This window comes from Pogona vitticeps, chromosome 7 (genome assembly GCF_051106095.1).
Source record: "Pogona vitticeps strain Pit_001003342236 chromosome 7, PviZW2.1, whole genome shotgun sequence".
Taxonomy (NCBI): domain Eukaryota; kingdom Metazoa; phylum Chordata; class Lepidosauria; order Squamata; family Agamidae; genus Pogona; species Pogona vitticeps.
In genome coordinates, this window is record NC_135789.1 from 16,915,845 (window position 1) to 16,934,382 (window position 18,538).

The following is an 18,538-nucleotide window of genomic DNA, read 5'->3' on the forward strand; positions in this document are numbered from 1 at the left end:
GCCAGTTGAAGAACTGGATTCTCTTCCGATTTTAAAAACCGTTATTTTGATGGTTTCAAAGCTCTGGAATGCCCACAAGTGGTGGAAATTTAATCGTTCATGCAGATACTCGCCCCCCCCCCCATCTCTCTCTCTCTCATACCATGCTGCTTTACAGATTCAGAATTTCCCTACGCAGCTGCCTTCTTCAAAACACGATGAACCCTCCCTCCGCCTTCAACTACCACTCTTGAGTTTAGGGCTTTTTCCAAAACAATCAGCCAGTCCTAGACGCCCAAGCTGATTTTTACTGCCATGAGGACTAGGATCTTGATTTTTTTAAAAAAAGAGACAAAACAGGCATACAGGGAAGCTGAGGAAATTCCTTTGGCACTCAGGACTGTACCTAAATCTCATCCCCCCCTTTCTTCCCCCCCCCCAATCCAGCAACTGGGAATTATTGACGGCACGACCCCATCAGCAGCAGCCTAAAAACACTCTCTTCTCCTTGTGTGGCCGGAACATCTTTATTTTATGGCTCCCAGAGCCAAAAAAAAACAGCTGCTTTGACTGTCACGTGGACTTCACCCAAAATTTTCAGCAGTTTACCATCCAACCCTCCGAGTCCAAAGAAAATCGGGGTTCACTCTGCTTTGGTTCAAAGCCCGAGACCCTTCTGGCGGGGGGGCAGCTCCTCCTTGTTCCTGTCAAAGTCAAACCCCGGCGCCTCCGGCTACCCCAAAAGGGAAAAAAGAGGACAAGCCGGAGAGATGGGTGAGCTCTTCTGGAAAAGGTGAATCTCCCCACAGCCACGCTCGGCACTCGCAGAAGGTCCTGCCACGTGCCGGGATCAAGATGGGAGGCATCCAAAACCTCCAAATGGTTTTGGACTACAACCCCCATCAGACTTCATCACTGAAGGCTACAAACCTCTGGAGGACCACGGCTGCCCGCTTTCGAATAGACCCGAGTCACTTCAGATGCGGATTTTGAACGCCTCTTTGAGCTGCAGAAAGGTAGCAAACAGCTGCCAAACCTGCCCTGAACTGCTACCTTTCTGCTTCTCGGTGTGCGTCAAAGAGGATGATACCCAAACGAAACCACACAGAACAGCAACTGCCTTCCCCCCCCCCCCCCCCAGTTTTATGAGGTGGAAGTCATTTCTGGAATCCCCGTGGGCTGTCTGTGCAAAAAAAAAAAAAAAGGACCAGAGGATTTGCCACAAAGCAATAAGCTTGCACAGTGGTCCAGATAACAGTTCCTCTCAGGGTCCCTTGTCCTGTCGAGCAAGTTTTCGATCCACTTGAGAGTTATACCTAAGTAGGTGGCTCGGTAGATACAGCCACCTTGCAGAATGGAACATGAGAAGCCCAAATCCACACACATAAAGGGGCTACTGACATGAGTGCCCACACTCAGAGAAGTGGGGTGACACGGACGTGGTAACTGCCCGTGCCACGAATCTTGGCCGTCTGTGGTTCACTACCACAGCAGCCTCCGCCCCATATCTAGCCTCCTTCTCCGAAGGTCTGCCCCCTCTCAGCTGGGGAGGAAGAAGCCCGAGTCAATGTTCTCAACCTGCACAAAATGGGGAGAGGAATCAAGAGAGAAAGGAACTGAATCATAAACGGAAAAGTGCGAGGCTTTGGTGCGAATCTCCTTAAAGGAGACCCAGTGGAAACTGACCCACTCGCAGAGTTCAAGCTGAGACAGAGCAGCCGACAAGAGACTTTTAAAAGCTTCCTGCAGAGTTGGGTCAAGAGCAGGGTTCAAGGGGATGACAAAAGGCGAAACCAAGCCAGATCCCCCGACTCAAACCAGCCTGTGCGTCTAAACCACGGGAAACCCTGCAAGGATGCTCGCTCAAAGCCTGAACATCCAGGAGGGACAGGCCACGGTTCTTCCACTTCTCTTGCCTGAGAAACAAAGAGGACAACGCTCGAGAAAAGACATTCAACCAAAGGCGGGCAGCTTTTTCTTTCTTTCATTAAAAAACAACCCTTTATATATTCATTTCACGTCTGTTTTTAAATCACAGGGAGGAAAGGCAAGGAAGATGGTCGGGGTGGGGAGGTGGGAAGGAACATGAGACCAATACAATCGTATCGCGGTGCCGGATCACCCCAGAAGGTTGTTGTGGTCTAGGGACCGATCCCCTCAAGGGGTGATGAGAGAGGACCCAGAGAGGGAGGGAGGGAGGGAAGGAGGGAGGGATGGGCGAGGGAGAAGAGAAGACAGAAAGCAGGAGGGAAAGGAGGACGCGTAGAGGAGGAGACATGGCCTAAAAAGTCATCTACGAGGTGGCTTTGGGGGGGGGGGCGGGGAGGAGAGAAGAAGAAAAAAAGCATCTTGGAAACACAAGGCGTAGTGGAGGCCGAGTCCACGGGCGTGGAGGCGGGGCATCGTGACGGGCAGGGGGCGCCGCCCTCCCCATCGGGGGGCTTCCGGCCGGCCTCAGCTCTCATCGGCAGAATCGGCAGAGTCGGACTCTGCTCGGGCTCTCTCCCGTTCCGGCCCGGCCCGTTCGGTCTCAGGATCGTCTTGCGCTCTGCAAGAAGACAACCGGGGGGGGGGGGAGGACAAAGGGTGGTGAGCTTGGAAAGGCACCACTCAGTAGAGCTCGGGGAGGGGGAGGCGGCCGATGCCCGAGGCAAGCCGTGGAGTCTTAACAGGTGGCCAAAGCGGCCAGAGGCCATGCTTGCTTACCGGCAGGGGTCGGCATGGCTTACCTGTTTCTGGCGCTTTCGGGTGACGCCTCTTTCTTGGCATCTCCGGAATTCCAGTCGTCGTCTCCCCGGTCCTGGGTCTCTCCGAGTCCCTCCCTCTTCTGGGCCACTGACTCCCCGTTCATGGGAGATGGGAGCTCTGAGAGGGAGAGAAGAGGCAGCATGGCTAAACCTCCCCCCAAAAAACCATGTCCCAAACCTGGAGGCAATCGGTCAGAATAAGGCGAGAGTCCGTCCCCAATCCTCTCTCACTGGGCACCCAAGACGGGCCAGAGTTTCTCCTGGTTGAGGCGCATGATTTTGAGACCCGTCCAAAACTATGGGAAAACCCTTTCCTCTTATTTTCATGGAAAGACCCAGAAACCTGGTGGGGAAATTAAAATAGACTCAACGCCTATCTTCCTTTCGGGGCTAGAATTATTTACCTATCTTCCTTTCGGGGCTAGAATTATTTAATCTATAGTAGAACCCTCCCCCATCCGTGGGGGGATGCTTCCAAGCTCATTCCTCCTTGCATAACATGGTCAAAGGGGGAAGAAATTCAGGAAAAAGTATTTTTGACCATGAATTACCAGAATCAGTCATGAGAGAGAGAGAGAGAGATGGAGACTATACTATGTATTCCTCATCATGGTCAATACATCGTGGATATACATTTTTCTAGTTTTAAAAATGTTTTTAATATTTTCAGACCACAGATGAGCCAAACGGTGGATGAGTGAAACCACAGAAACTGATCCTGCAGATACGGGGCTCCTACTGCATTTATTCTTTTTCTTAGTTTGTTTGTTAGATTTCTATCCCGCCCCGTTTCGGGGGGGCCCTGAACCCTGCACACCCTGACTCCTGCCCCTCCTCACCAGCGCTCGAGTCTTCCCCGCCCCTCTCGTCGGGGGTCTCTCCTTCCGCCAGCTTCTCTTTGCTCTTCTCGCGCTCTCCTTTGTCCTTATCCGAGTCGGTCTGGTTGACTTTCTGGTTTCCCCCCACTTTGGGGCCCAGGACCCGAGACTTCAGGCACGTGTAGACTTCGGCCGCCTTCTCCATCACGTCCTTATTCGCTTTGTAGCGCCGGATCTGGAAAATGTTAAATAAAAAGAGGTGGAGGCGAAACCCATGGGAATGCTCGTTTTTTTGCGGCTCAAGGGATGGTGCTGCTGGCCAAGTCCCAGAGGCTCCTCGGACCAGGCTAACGATAAAGTGTTTTGCGAAGGAGCGGCAGCCGCATCGAAGAGGGGTGGGGAAAGAGAATGAGGAGACAGGAACCCCTCTGTGGGTTCTCCCTGTACCTTTTTCAGCGTGGCCACGACGTCCGTGTGTTTCTGGAGGATCTGAGAGGTGACCTGCAGGCTGCCTAACTCTTCCAGGGCGTTCAGACATCTCTTGATGTCCTGGGGGGGAGGAACAGCAAAAATGCGGGCTGTGACTTTGGGGGTGGGTGAGTTAGCCCATTCGGTGTCATGAGGACGACTCAAGGAGGATTGCCCCATCTGATTCAGACGTAGACGAGGGGGCGGGTTAGGAATCTCAAACCCGAGGGCACTGCCTGGCCCTCGGGGGAGCTACCCTCACAGGACTCTACCCCTCCTCCCTCATTCTAGAAAGGTTAGCTTGCCCTGGGCCATCATTTGTGGCAGGAGCAGCTTTAAGTTAAAATAAGGAACCATTCCGGAGAGCTCAGGGGTTTCGGTCTCTGGCTTTGGAGCCCGAGGCTGGGAGTTCGAATCTTCCACAGTGCTTCCTTGACAGGGGCTGGACTAGATGATCCTTAGGGGATCCCTTCTAGTTCTGCCATTCTAAGGCTGGTGGTTTCTAGCATCACCCACCAAGGAAACAGGATCCCTGAGAATGCCTGAGACACAGAATTTGGCGCTGGGGGTGGAAAAAGTTCCCCGCTCCCGCCTAATTTGGAGAACGGGTGGGAAGAAGCAGCTGAATGTTCTCGGCTACAAGGAAGTGAGAAAACAGGCCTGTGCCTAGCCAGGAGGGGAAAGAGAATCCTTGATTCTCATGGCACACTAGTACATTTCCGCACGGCCTCTCCCCGAGCCCCACAAAGCCTGAGATAGGCCGCCTCTCGGTTTGAGACGACTACCAAGAAAGGTCTGAGTTCAGGATAGAGGGTCCCAATCCCCCAGCAGAGGGAAAAACACCCGGGCAAGGTGGGCGCTTCAGGAGGAGGAGCTGCAGAAACCCACATTCAAAATGAGCCAGGCTGTGGGCTTACCGGGTTGTCGACTTTCAAGGCGAACTTGATCTCGCTGTGAAGCTTCTGAAGCTTCTCCTCAACTGTCGGCTCTGAGAACAGCATAGAAAAGGGCTATTACTTTAAATATATATTTTTTTAAAAAAAGACAAAACGGGAAATTCAGGGCATCAACCTAATAAGTTCTACGCAGCGCACCCCCAAAGCATCTCGTGTTTCTATGCCAGGCCTCTGTTCTCTGCTTGAGGAAGTCACTTAGTCGTGGCCAGTGGGAATTCTCGGTGCTATGTTTCAGAAAAGATAAAAGCTTTGGTGTCCCCTTAGGTCTCTCGCAAACACATACCTGCATGCAAGCATGCACAGAGTTCTGTAAAGGGGACTTCGGCCCCCAGTTTTTACCTTTCTTCTTCTCTGCTTTTCTTTCTTGGACTACTTCGGGCTTTCTCCGGCTCCGCTCCGCTTTCAAAGCTCTACAGAAAGAGAACACAAATGAAAGCTGGAGGAAGAAATTGGATGCCAGGTTGCGCCCCAGATTCCTATACCCTCTACAGCCCAAGAGAAACCTGAAAATGGACAACTCCCATAACCCCTTCTGCCCAAAGCCCAAGATAGGTACACACTCTGCTAGACTACGGCAACACGATGTCCATGGGGCTGCCCTTGGGGGCTACCATAGAGCAACATGGCTATCACCCACAACCCACTGGGCCGTGTAATTCTGATGAACCAGTCTTGCTGGGCTATAAATAGACTTCAGTCGGGAAGAGGGATGGGGAAGAGGGAAGGTAAAGGTAGAGGAGGGCCGGAAAACCAGAAACGGCTCCTCTGGAGAGGGGGACAAAACAAACAAACAAAAAGTCTATCTAGGGAAATGGAACACTTTCTGCTGGAGATTATTTTTCAGCCCAGGCTGAAAGAGAGTTGCCCCCGCCAAGACTTGTTAATAAGGTGAGATGCCGTTCCCAGGATCTTAAGGAAAGAGGAAAAAAAAGTCCTTGAAAAACACAAGCCCAGCCCACCCGACTTTTGGTTTTCCAGACAAGATCGCCTAGGAAGACGCACAGAGAGAAAGAGAAAAAGAGAAAAGGAGGGGGGGATTTTGAGCTGGGATTCCCAGGATCACGGCCTGCTTGCTTAACTAAAGCAGCCACGGCCACCCGCTGGGTAGCAGCAGGCATGTGTGTGCACACACGTGTTTCTACAAGTCAAACGGCGTCCTAACTTGTTCCGAGGTTTCTCGTCCCCCTGGCCTCTCTTCTCCTTCTGGCTCGTTTTCCTAGACAGCTCCGAAGGTGGCTTCTTCGCTGGCTTTTTGATCTAAGGAAGAGAAAGGGAGAAAAACACATGGATGCCACAAAGGGGGGAGGGGTTCACGTTCCCAGCTCTCCCCCACCCCTGGGGTCACACTGAAAAATATGTTGCTTTTTCTTCTGTCTTTCTTCCACCAAGCCCTACAAGCTGGGGTGGAAGGCTTTTAAGCGGCCCGAAGCAGGTCGCCAGCCCTGGGTGTCATTCGGGGCTCTGCCTCTTTTTGCCGTTCTGCACCGCAAACTTTGGAAAACGCCCGTTATTCAAGGCAGGCTGTATTTCATCCTCTGGGAATTTTTTAGTTCTAGAGCTGAGATATTTTCCTGGTGATCACCAGTGGCATGCTTGGTAATTAAATGAAAGACTGCAGTGTATTTCTTATCAGAGATCTCTCCCTTTTTACAACCGCGGCTGGGGAAGGATCTCCAGCAGCGGTTCCCAGAATCCTCTGCCTCTTTAGAATTGGAAAAGCGAAACAAAAAGAGAAAGAGGATGTTTTCATGCAGTAGGTCAGAACCAGCACAATATGTTCAGCAGGAACGAAGGAAGGAGTTGATGGTGGGCAGGTGGAAGGAAGGAAGAAAAGATGGAAGGAATAGGAAGGAAAGAAGGAAGGAAAAGGAAGGAAGGAGGAAAAAGAAGCGGAGGATGGATGGATGGATGAATGGATGGATGGGAGCTTCTCCACCCCTGTCCGGCCCACCTCTTTCTCAGCGTCGGAATCGGAGGACGATGGAGCTTTGGGCCGGCCTCTCCGGCCCTTCCGTGGGAGCTCGGCTGCCTCCAGGCTGCTGTCACTATCGGAGCGCTCTTTCTCCCCCTTCTCCGCCTTCTCCTTCTTCCGTTCTTTCTCCTCCCGCTCTTGCTCCCGCAGCCGCCGCAGCTCCTCCTCCTGCTCACGTTTCCGCTTCTCCTCCAGCTCGCGCCGCCGTTCCTCGTCCCGGCGCTTCCACTCGCTGATCCGGTCAATGTCACTGTCGCTGTCGGGCGCCAAAACGAAACAGGAGGGTGGGGGAAAGGAACCAAGAGGAAACCAGGAACACCACCAACACCTGTTTTGAAGAATCACCGCACCTCTAGTCGGGCCAAGCGTCCCTCACCTCCGCCCCGTCTCACCTGTCGCTGCTGGAGCTGCTGGGAAGCTTCTCCTGTTTCGGTTTCCGCCCGCGAGGCTTCGGGGGTGGCTTTTCTGCCGCTAGGAGGAGGGAAAGCAAGGGGAGAATCAGCGAAGCAGGAAGGGAGTGGCTGTGCCTGAGGCTGAGATCCCGCTGCCCAAAGCCAGGGAACTCTAGCAAGTGAGAATGGGAAGCCACTTGGGTTGGGAAAAAAGGGTGATCCACGACAGAAAAACAGCCTGGTTGGATCCGACCATGGGCTAACCTGGACAAGGATTTATTTCCAACAGAGAACTCAGGGGCTGAGGGTCTCTCTGGCTGCGGAGCCAGAGGTGGGGAGTTCGAATCCCCCGCACGGTGCCTCCTTTTACAGGGGCTGGACTGGATGATCCTTAAGGATCCCTTCCTGCTCTGCCATTCTAAGACAATTAATACTATGATACACAAGCCAGCCAAGCGCCTCGAGGAAGCCATCAGCCAAGGAAAGAAAGCAGAAAGTCTTCCCTGGCTCAGTATTTCAGAGGTTTAGCCTACAACCTCCAAGTGTTTGGGACAGGATCAATCCGAACATGTAAGGAGAAAAGCCTGGCTTTCTTTTTATATGCGCGCACACACTGTATGTAGCACAGACCAACAATCTAAAGAGGAGACGCACGGGAGCCCCCTGGGGGAAAAATCGCAGGACTACAACAGGGGGAAGCGGCTGCAGAACGAAATCCCCAGCAGCATCTCCGGGGAGCACCAGGAAAGAATCTCTCTGGGAAGCCCCGCTAGTGACGCCAGGCGCATTTCCTGAACCGAGGCAATGTGGCACGGCACACAGCGAGGGGAACCCCAAGGCAGGCAAGGCAGCCGAGTTTGCTGCTAGGCTCTTGTTCTTAACCAGACGGCTTCTGGTTCCTAAATATGGCAGGGCCCCTGTATCCGGGGGGGGGGACTGGTTCCAAGCCCCCCCCCGATGGATGCTGAAAACAGCAGATGATAGTGAACACTACAGTATACCTAACACTTGGAAAGAAAAGAAAAGGCTAGGGGAAAAAAAGTAATTTCACATGTGTTACCAAAACTGGCCATTAGAGAGAGCGAGAGACCACGCTACCTATTCTTTAGCCACAAAAAGGCATTCTGTGGTCTCTGGCTCCCTCTAGTGAGCAGTTCTGGTAAATATGTTGTGAAAATACATATTTCTAGGTGGGTTTTTTTTTCTTTTAATACTTTATATTTTCGGACCCTGGATAAGCAAAACCGCAGATACCGATCCTGCAGATGTAGAGATGCTATGGTATCAGCACATCTTTTCTGACAAGGAACGCACTAGAGGTTTTACAGATAAACTGCCTGTGCAAGTTAAAGATGGGCGGGGTAGAAATCCAATTAAAAAAAATGACTGAGATGTATGGAGTCTCCCTTCTGTCGACTCACAGGCCCCACAGACCCAGAAACAGGCCAAGTTAAGAGAGGCAGACGGGGTTGGCTTACCCGGTTTCCGTCCTCGGGAAGGCTTCTTGACAGACTCCTCCAAGTTGGAGTCAGACTCAGATTTGGGGGTGGGGGCCCTGGCGTTCTCTCGTTCGTCATCGTCTTCCTCCTCTTCGGCTTCCTCCTCCGAGTCCGCCTTGGTGTCTGAGTCGGAGCCCGATTCAATTTTCTGCTGAGAGAGGTCCAAAGTCACATTAGGGAGAAACATAAAGAGAAGATCTGTCAGAGGACAGCAAAGGAGAATTGAAAGCCAAGAAAGCCAAAGTTGTTTACGAGACAGCCAAACAATGTGCGCGCCCCCAGGCCTGCCCCACAACTGAACAGTCTCCGGCCCCTTTTATCTCCTGAAGCATCAGCAGCAGTGAGGTCAGGCCTCCCGTGCTTGAAGCAGGAAGCGTGTGTGCCTTTATTCCTTCATTTAACTTTATTTTTAAAAAACATTCATAGCCCATGCCACTTGAGCTTCAGCGGCTACACCAGCTCTGATCGTTCCTGGACAGGCGATAGCCGGGCAGCTGCCGTAAACTCCCGGCTAGATGATGACAGCCCATTGTTTACATGGGACTGCCCCTTGAAGACTGTTCCGAAGTTTCAAAAGTTGGAGGCGGTGAGGAGGGTGACAGGAACAGAAAGGCAGTCAGGGTGACAAGGACATCACCAATGAAGGCACCCATTCACATCGTCTAGAATTCCTAGCGGTTATGGGATCTAAGAGTCGCAAACCGTAATCAAAACCATGTACACCTTTCTTTGTGACACCCTACCGTTTTGCCTATCATAAATGACCCTGGACTCCAGAAGAATAAAAGAGAGGCTATGAATTTTATTCGTAAGGGACTGGATCCTTTTCAGAGGGACCTTACCTTTCTTTTCCACCCACCGGCAGGCCCCCGTCGTGAAGTTCGAGGTGGAGGTTTCTTTTCTGGTGTGAAATCCTACAAAGGAAGAGAGGCCAGTTTAGATGAGGAAAAAGTCTTGTTTTTCACTTTTATTTTTATAAAAATATTTTCAACCCCACCTTTGTCCTAAAAAAAAATGACCCACGGTGGCTTATGGGACTAAAGACAGTATCTAAAAAACAGCAGGTGATTCGAATCGTCAAAGAAGAATTCATAACATCACATTACATTATAAAGCTTAGTTAAAAGTGCTATGGAAACAGATATAGAAGCAACAAATTATAAACCTTCCTGCTTATTGTCTCCTAGACACGAAGAGGACCATAAGCAGGATGTTCAGGGGTAGACCTGTGAGTAGAGTGGGTGGCATAGATGTTAAATAAATAAACAAATAAAATAAAAATGGAATAGTAGCATTTTTTAAAATTTTGAAAATGGGAGGGAAAGTAGCATACCTCCTGCGTTCTTAAGACACAGGTTCCTGTCTCAATCCAACAACACGCCATCATGCATCTAGTGCTTCTTTATCCTTCCGCACCTCCGGGCAGGGATGCTGGGAGGTCTTTGGGTCCGAAGCCCAAGTCCAAGCTCTGAATCTTTGGGACCAAGTCCCAAATCTGAGTCTGGGTCATTGGTACCAAGTCCAGAGTTCGAGTCCCTCTTAAAAACAAAGCTTTTTCCCACAGGAAAAAAAAGGGAGGGGTGGATGGGTTCCAAGTTGTGTCCAACTCATTGGCGAAAAAAAGAAAAAGGAAAATACCAGAGCCGAGTCACCACCAATGCGATTTGACAGGGAGGCCCGCAACAGCCCCCATCCTGGCCTCTGGGCTGCACAGATCTGCCGTGCGCTGGCCTAAAGCTTTCTAAACAAACCTGGCTTCCCTTCAGTGACAAAAACCTGCACCTGTGCTAGATTTAGAGCGAGGAAGGAGAGTCGCGGCCTCTGCGGATTCGAGGCACGACGCTGCAGCTGTCAAAGACATAAACGACGGCAGGAGGTGGGTTTGAGATGGGTTCCAGAATCCCACCGACATTTCTTCCGGGACCGAAGCAAACTCAGGGACAAAATCCCAGGAACTCACCTGGTCGCTGTACTTCTCCGACTCGGACGAGCTCTCCGAATTCTCCTCTTCCGACGGAGAGGGGCTGGCCTGATCGACGTCGCTGGACGATTTCCGTGGCCGCTTCGGGGCCGGCATCTGAAAGGAAGAGAAGCGACAAGGAGGCGGTCACTTATCCTGCCTGGCAGAAGCACGAGGACGCTCCCCTGTGGCGAGCAGGAACAGATTCCAGGCGATTCAGGAGGGGAGACCTTTCCTTCGCATGCTGGGCCGAGGCAGTTTTCCTACATAAAAAGGCGGGAACTGTCATTTAAGGAAAAAGCACGCTGCTTACATACCACCCGAGAGCGCTGGGGGTGGGTGGGTTACAATTTAATTTCATTATGCTGGCTACTCAATGCTCTTTCCCCACCCACCCCGCCCAGTGAGCTAGGCACTCGGTTTACCGAAGCAGAGTTTAGGCTGCAGGACTGCAATTTAACCGCTGTGCCATAAAATTCTTTGCGGGTTATTGCTTCCGCAATTAGGAACAATTACGTCTGAATACCAGCTGCAGGGGAAACATGTGTGTGTGTTTGTGGGTGTGAAAGGTGTCACAGCCTTAGGCCGGCTTCTGATGAGAATGTCGGGTTGGTTGCCGGGAGCGAAATAGGATGCTGGTCCCTCCTTAGGCTTTTCCAAGGCACTTCATTTGACCCTTTCAGGTGAAGCTTGGGTGGCACCGCATCCCCCCCCCCCAGCTGGGTGGAACACTGCTCCCCCCCACCAGGATCACACCCTCTCCTCTGCCGTGCAAAACAGCACCCACTTTCGTGGCTAACAGCTTCCGCTTCACGCCGCTGTGGTCGCTCCCCTGGTCGGAGTCCTCGTCGCTCTCCGCCTCCGGGGTGGCCCCTCCTGCGCTGCCACCGACGGCAGCCGCTGCCGGGGCCGACTCTTCCTCATCCTCGATCTCACTGCCGGCGGGGGCCCCTCCAAGGGGAGCCATCTCCTCAATGTCTACTTCGCTGTCGGAGGAGCTCACTGGCTGTTCGGGAGAAAGGGGGTGAGACACGAGGAGACTCTTTTATTTTAATTTTTTTATTCTATGCACAGACTGACTCATTGGAACCCTCCGGCACAAACAGTGAGGTTGGAGGTCAGGCACTGGGTGCGGAAAGCTCCCAAGAGTGCCTGCAGGGCCCAGTCCTGGTTGGGGCTCAATCTCCCATCCTTGGCACCCTTGCAAGGCTGCCCCAACCCCTTTGCTGTTTTAAACGCAACCAGCATTCCTGCCAAGTCTTGCCTTGGTGAACAATGACAGCTAATAATCATGACATGCTGTCAAGTCGATTCCAACTGATGGTCACCCTATAAGAGGATTTTCCAGAGAGAGGAATCCCAGAAGGGGTTCCTCCTTCCCTTCTTCTGGGATGGTGCAGCTTTTGCCCAAGACCACCCCAGGCCGGCTCTTCTCCCTGGAGGCACCCCGTGGAGGCTTCACACTCCCAACCTCTGGCTCTTAAGCCACAGACCTCAACCGACAAGCGATCCAGTGAGCTCTGACTTAGGTTGACCCTTCAAAGGGTTTTCTAGCTAGCGGTGTCCCCTTCCCGTCTTTCAGGGGTGCCCTGGAACGGTGCAACTTTGCCCAAGGCCACCCAGGCCAGCTCTTCCCCTGGGAGACACCGTGGAGGGATTCGAACTTCCAACCTCCAGTTCCACAGTACCACTGAACTATCCAGCCAGCTTACAATGGCAGCTACCTGACATTAAAATGGACCCAATTTTAATATAAATGGAGCAACATTTGCTCTTCTAGACTCCTGTTTCCTTTTTTTGGGGGGGGGGGCTTCATCTCCGATCATCAGCATGACCAGCAAGGAAAGGCTGGTGGGAGTTGGGAGTCCAAAATGATCAGAGAGGGAGTCAAAGTGGCCTTCCCTGCACCCGGTCCCTAAAATAATGGAGCCAAGACCCAGCCCGAGGTGGTCTGAAAGCCACTCACCGGAGGAGCGCTGTAACTGGCGTGCGGGTTGTTCTGGATTTCCCACAATCCTTCGTTGAAACCTTTGCGTTTATTCGGTTTCCCATACTTGTCCCTGTATTTCTCGTAAGGGAAGAGGTCTTTGGGGCCCAGGAAAGCCCTGTGGGGGGAGACAAAAAGCCGACGTCAGAGTCAGGAAGAAGGAGGAACTGCTGCTCCTGGAAAGGCGGGCCTCCCCTCCTGCCTCCCCCCCTCCCCGCATGACCGGGACTCACGTCTCGTGGGTGCCAAAGAAGAAAATGGGATATTTGTTCGGTGGGGGTTTCACGGCGCCATCAATGATGTCATCAATCTGAAAAGGGAGAGCGAGACGGAGGCGGTCAGGGGTGGAGTGGCCGTCCAGGAATTGCACACACTTGCGGCCAGAGGGTCAGACTAGAGCCAGGGAGGTGGGATTCGAATCTGCACCAAACTGGGAAATTCACGGGCAGTTCGGCCTCCCTCAAAGACTGGGTGGGATGATCCTTTTAAGGAGGTGAAAGGGGCAGAGTAAGACAGAAACGGGTGGCCAGCATGGAGATCCTTTACGTTTCCATCAGGATGGAAAGGTTTTTAAAACTTCTTTTAAACTTTTTGAATGATGGCAGCTTTCAAAGACTTGAAAGGCTGTCCTGCAGAGGAAGGGCAGGATCTGTTCTCGATCCTCCCAGAGTGTAAGACACGTCACCGTGGGCTCAAGCTAAAGGAAGCCAGATTTCGGCTGAATATCCAGAAAAACCTCTTAACTGTTGGAAGAGTGCAACCATGAATAAATAAATCTGGGAGTTGGGGAGCACTCCAACCCTGGAAGCACTCAAGAGCAAACTGGACCCCCCCGTCTGATCTGCTTTGAGTAGGGTGTTGGACTCAATGGCCTTAGAAGCCCCATCCAACGCCACGATCCTACGAAAAGCACAAGAGCAAACAGCGTGAGGGTCGGCCAGCCACCTTGGGCTTCGAGGCGATGACTCTTTGGCTCAGTGACCCAACCATGCCGGTGAGACAGGATATTGGAATATCGACTTCTTTCAGCAGAGAGAGACAAAGGCCCTCAAGATGACGGCAGCGAACCGAGAGGTCCACAATCTGGCGTGGGACAAATCTTAATGCACAAGATGCGCCCCGCCCTGTCCCATAAGAAGGCAACGCGAGATTAAAAAAAAATACACAAGACTACCGAAAACCACCACCGGTTTCAGCAGACAGCACAGCAAAAGACCCACATCATGACAGCAAACGTTATCAGACTGAAGGGCGAGCAAAAACTTTGGTGTCGAAGCGGGGGGGGAGCAGCATTTTGATCTATAGAGGAAGAGAATGTGGTGTGCGTGCACACACATGCGCGTCCCAGACCCTTTAGGACTGAAACTCGGTCTGCCCGGCCCGCCAAGAGGGTTATGATTCATCTCCCACCACATGGCTAAATGTGCAAGGTTGACCTAATTATCTAAACAGGTGGAGGCGAAGGGAAAGCTACGGGCGACCGATGTTCTCTATTAATACATGCGCACATGCCCCAATTCCTCAGGGCCTGGGCAACTGTTCTGTTCACGGCAGGCTCCAAATGTGATCCCTATCATAAGGAGGCCCAAGCTCTCCTGAACCAGCCTCGCAAAGACTGCTCTCAGAACAAACCTTGACGACATTCCAAATTGGGGTTAAGGCACTCGGGGTGGAAAGGTGGCACCAAAGGGGGCTCCCTGCTTTTGAAAAAACAAAAAACCTAGAGGAAAATATTGAGATCACCCACACCCATCTTGCCAATCAGTTTTGCCGGCGAAGGGAAGCAAGTTCGGAGGAGGGCAACCAGGATGATCAGGGGACTGAGGAAAGACAGAAAGAGGAAAGACAGAAAGAACTGGGCCTGTTTGGCCTTGAGAAAGGAAGACGGAGGGGAGAGGAGAGCCCTTTTCAATGATTTGAAAGGTCATCCTACAAAGGAGGGGCAGGATCTGTCCTCCATCCTCCCAGAGTCCAGGACATGTTAGAATGGGAGCCAGATTTTGGCTGAATATCGAGAAAAACTTCTTAGCTGTTAGAGAAGTACAACAACAGGACTCAGGACCTCGGGAAGTAGTAAGCACTCCAACGCTGGAGGCCTTCAAGGGAAAACAGGATCAACATCTGTCGGATCTGTTTTGACTTGGATTCCTGCTCTGAGCAGGGGTTGGACTGGATGGCCTTCGAGTCCCCTTCCGTCTCCATGATTCTATGATCTTTCCACCTGGATCATTTGTCCTGCCATGCCCCCTGAAGGTGGGGTACATTTCAAAAGGAGACCCACGCTTTCCTCCCAAAGATTTCCTGTTACAAAGTCTTAGGGAGTTAAGACGACGTACACACACAGAGGTAAGCGTAAGGCTTTGTGAATAATACTAACTATTAAAAGGCAATGGCCAAGTATTGGGGCTCCTTACTCACTTTCAAAGACTAGGGAGAGAGCAGCATGGAGGCTGGATCCTGATTCGTCACCACTGCCATTAATGAGATGCAAGGCCTTGGAAAGGTAACGAGGGCTGGGAATACTAACACTAATATTAATTCAAATACTCGCCGGGGTAGGGGAGAGGAAAAGAGGCTTTAAGAACAATGCCGTAATTTGCAAAGCCGGGGGGGGGGGGAGGCTGGAGTGGGAAAACAGCCAAAAAAAACCAACAACACCCCCAAAAACCCTATATTTATGACTATTTTCTAAGCAGTTTCCAAACTTAGGGAGAGAAGGAAGGTGAGATTTTATTGCAATGACCATCAGCCCCAAAGTAGATTCTCTGTAAAGTCGTGGGTGGGACAGTGATGGCAAGGAGACCTGTTATTATTATTATTGCTGTCATTAATTAAAGTGTTTGCAAAGACTAAGAATAAATGAGGGAAGACACTAAATGATAGCTACCACTAGCATTATCTATAAAAGAAAGCCATGGGATGAGATGATGCTAGTTTTTATTACTGCTACAACCATTGCTTCCTACTACTGTTTACACTATCATCCCTGTGATCACTGGTACACAATAAAAACAATAGAATTTCTCACTGTTATTGCCATTTATTGGCCTTACTACCAGGAGACTTTCTCTGTAACTAATCTCAGTGAACAATTCAAGGCAATTCCTCTTGCTACTGGTGCTAATGCTCTTGGTACCAGGAGTAGTAGCATGGTTACTACCAGCCTTGCTCGCTATAAATGATACCTCTCGTTACGAGTGCACCTTTAGGTTGCTCAGGACTCTTAGCACTACCGCTGCTGTTACTAGCTACTCACAGAGGCCACCACGACTCTCCCTGTGGCCATTACTACATCAACTACCACGACTGCTACGGCTGGCTAACAACAGGGACAGTTAAGAATCATTCTAATAATTACTAATACTACGGTTCAGAGTCACTTCTAGCGTCCCTATCACTACTCTTATCAGCTAATAAAAGAGCTCTTGTTAGCTTAGACAGTAATAAGAGCTCTCTTATTTAAACTAAGGGGTCAGCATCAGCTCCCATTGCTGCTGTAGGACTATTACAGTCAGTCTTATCAGTTGATAGGGACATTAGCCCTACTCGTATCATTACTACCAGTTAATCTTCCTATTATGGTTCCTGATGACATTAGTATAGCGCCAGTTGATCTTCCTATTATTGTTACTAATTCTACTACCATTATCAACACCTCTACCTTACTGCCTGCAAACCATGCTAGCAGATGAAAGCAATACTACTACCATCATTGCTACTACAATGACGGCCGCTGTTATCATTGCTATTACTACTGTTCTTACTATCATTGCTACTCTTATCAAGACCATTATGACCACTCCTGCTATTGCTAAGAATTAAAGCAATACTAAAATCGCCCCTACTCTTGCTACTACTCTGGCTGTAACTAATACTACTATTACTCCTCCTGTTACTCCTGCTGCTACTCCTTTTACTGCAAGGAATATTCCTGGAATGACAATGGCCGTTACAACCACCCCTTTTCTTGCTGCAACTCCTTTTAGGGTAACTACTTAGAGCAAGGCTGCTATCCTTCCATCTATGACTACTACTACTACTACTACAAATTATTATTATTATTATTATTATTATTATTATTATTATTATTATTATTATTATTATTATTAATAATAATAATAATAATAATAATAATAATAATAATAATAATAATAATAATAATAATAATAATAATAATAATAATAATAATGCCACCCCCACACACAACAGGAGGGATGGCAAAAGGACCACAAGGGTTCTGGGCTACTCCTGAGTTCAGCTTTTGCACACCATTCATTCCTCCCTGAGCTGGCTTAAAAAATAAATACATTTTTTAAAAAGCAAAACACCCTGATTTCCCCTCCCCTAAAAACCTCTCCCCCTTCTTAGGCTGCTGCTGCTTCTGGGGTGAAGCCCCCGCCCATCAGCAAACCGTTCGGGACCCCCCATGGGGACCCCCCTCCCCCTTCGTGGCTCCGAGGGCGGCTTCTCTCGCTGCCTCCCCCAACGGCTCCCCCCTCCCCCCAAATGGCACCGGGGACCAGCTGTTGCGAAGGAGGCAGCCCCCCCAAAGGGACCCCCCCATTTCTCTCCCTTCCCCCTTCTCAACCCCCCCCCACACTTTCTGCAAAACCAGCTTCCCTTGCGAGGGGAGAGGTCCCCCCTCCCCCTTTTGGGGACCCCCGCCCCCCCACACCCCATCTCTTCCCCCCACCTGAGGAGGAAAGGGGAGGGGGGCCTTGCCATGGGAAGGGGGTGCAGCCCCCCGCGCCCCTCCTGCCACGAAGGTCACGTGGCCTTCCTCCGGAGGGGAGGAGGGGCGGTTGCTAGGCGACCAGGGGATGGGTGCGCTGCGCGCGCGGGGGGGCGCCCCCTCCTCCTCCTCCCCCCTCTTCCCTCTTCTTCCCTCACGAACCCGGGCCGGCCAGTGCGGGTATCCTTTCATCTTGGCGAAGACGAGGTCGCCGGCCTTGAAGCCGTGCGGCATCTCGGCGGCGTCGGAGGCCGAGCAGGCCCCGGACCAGGCCTCAGGCTTCGCCAGGCAACAGGGACGGGGGCGTGGCCGCCGGCCTGGACGCAGAAGGCCGGCGGGAGGAGGAGCGGCGCCTTACGTCCCCCTTCGCTCCCCGCGCCATTGGCCCGGAGGCGCGTCGCTCCGAAGAAGCCCCTCCCCTCCCCGCGTCGCTCATTGGCCAGGCCGGGGCCGCCGCCGGACCCCCTCGGGCTCGCGCGCCTTTCCCCCCCTCCTCCTTCCAAGCGTCCCGTCCAATGGGAGGAAAGGAGAGAAATCAATGAGAAAAGGGAACAAGAGCGGCCCTTGTGGAAAAGGGACGCGGATTGGTCAGAGGATGCGCGGCCTGCCGGCCGCGCGCCCTGATTGGCCAGGGGCTTAGCGAGAGAGGCGGGCCTGTCCAAGGAGGGTGGGCGGGGCTATAGAAGGCCGAGGACATAGGGAACTCTGCGCATGCTCTAGAGAACTCTCTCCTTATTTAATTTTTAAATTAAATAAATATGCAATAAAAATAAAAAATATGGTTTTTTTAAGGCGGCTTTTCCCGTTACACTCTGCACATGCCTCGTGCCCTTCTGGAGAAGGGGACGCTTTCTGCACAGGCTCTATTGTTCCCCCGAAAATTGGGTTCTTTATCTCCGGCGAAGAACACAGACCAAGATGCAAAGACCGGCTGTCTATTATGCCAATTTATTAGAATACACAGCCAGGGCCCAACCTCTTAAAAGCAGAGATGGACCCTGAACAATAGGAGCATAAACATTATATAG

General features: G+C 51.5%; 1 protein-coding gene across 3 annotated transcripts; it reads right to left on the reverse strand.

Annotated features, from left to right (window-relative positions):
• Positions 1–1,948: 1,948 nt before the first annotated feature.
• Positions 1,949–17,846, reverse strand: HDGFL2 (HDGF like 2). 3 transcript variants are annotated; one of them, XM_072978135.2, is made up of 16 exons: positions 17,673–17,844; positions 13,012–13,088; positions 12,758–12,896; positions 11,579–11,797; positions 10,792–10,908; positions 9,674–9,745; positions 8,811–8,979; positions 7,333–7,411; positions 6,920–7,196; positions 6,131–6,225; positions 5,308–5,378; positions 4,930–5,000; positions 3,992–4,093; positions 3,566–3,779; positions 2,709–2,844; positions 1,949–2,527 (listed from the first exon to the last, which is right to left on the reverse strand). In XM_072978135.2, the coding sequence occupies exons 1-16, from the start codon at positions 17,742–17,744 to the stop codon at positions 2,434–2,436; spliced, it is 2,004 nt and encodes a 667-aa protein (XP_072834236.2). In that variant the 5' UTR covers positions 17,745–17,844; the 3' UTR covers positions 1,949–2,433. The 3 variants fall into 3 exon arrangements, 2 of the variants coding, with proteins under 2 accessions (XP_072834236.2, XP_072834235.2); XM_072978134.2 differs by having other exon boundaries at positions 8,811–8,982; XR_013537925.1 differs by lacking the exon at positions 1,949–2,527 and having other exon boundaries at positions 2,828–3,099; positions 3,131–3,779; positions 8,811–8,982; positions 17,673–17,846.
• Positions 17,847–18,538: the final 692 nt, after the last annotated feature.

Excerpts from the sequence above, each read along its gene's own strand:
- HDGFL2 (XM_072978134.2), bottom strand. The coding sequence starts at position 17,744 with ATGCCGCACGGCTTCAAGGCCGGCGACCTCGTCTTCGCCAAGATGAAA. Across the intron at positions 7,412-8,810 it reads TTCCCGAGGACGGAAACCGG|CGGCAGAAAAGCCACCCCCG; the intron begins GTAAGCCAACCC and ends CCCTCCTCCTAG. Across the intron at positions 7,197-7,332 it reads AGCAGCTCCAGCAGCGACAG|CGACAGTGACATTGACCGGA; the intron begins GTGAGACGGGGC and ends GGCGCCCGACAG.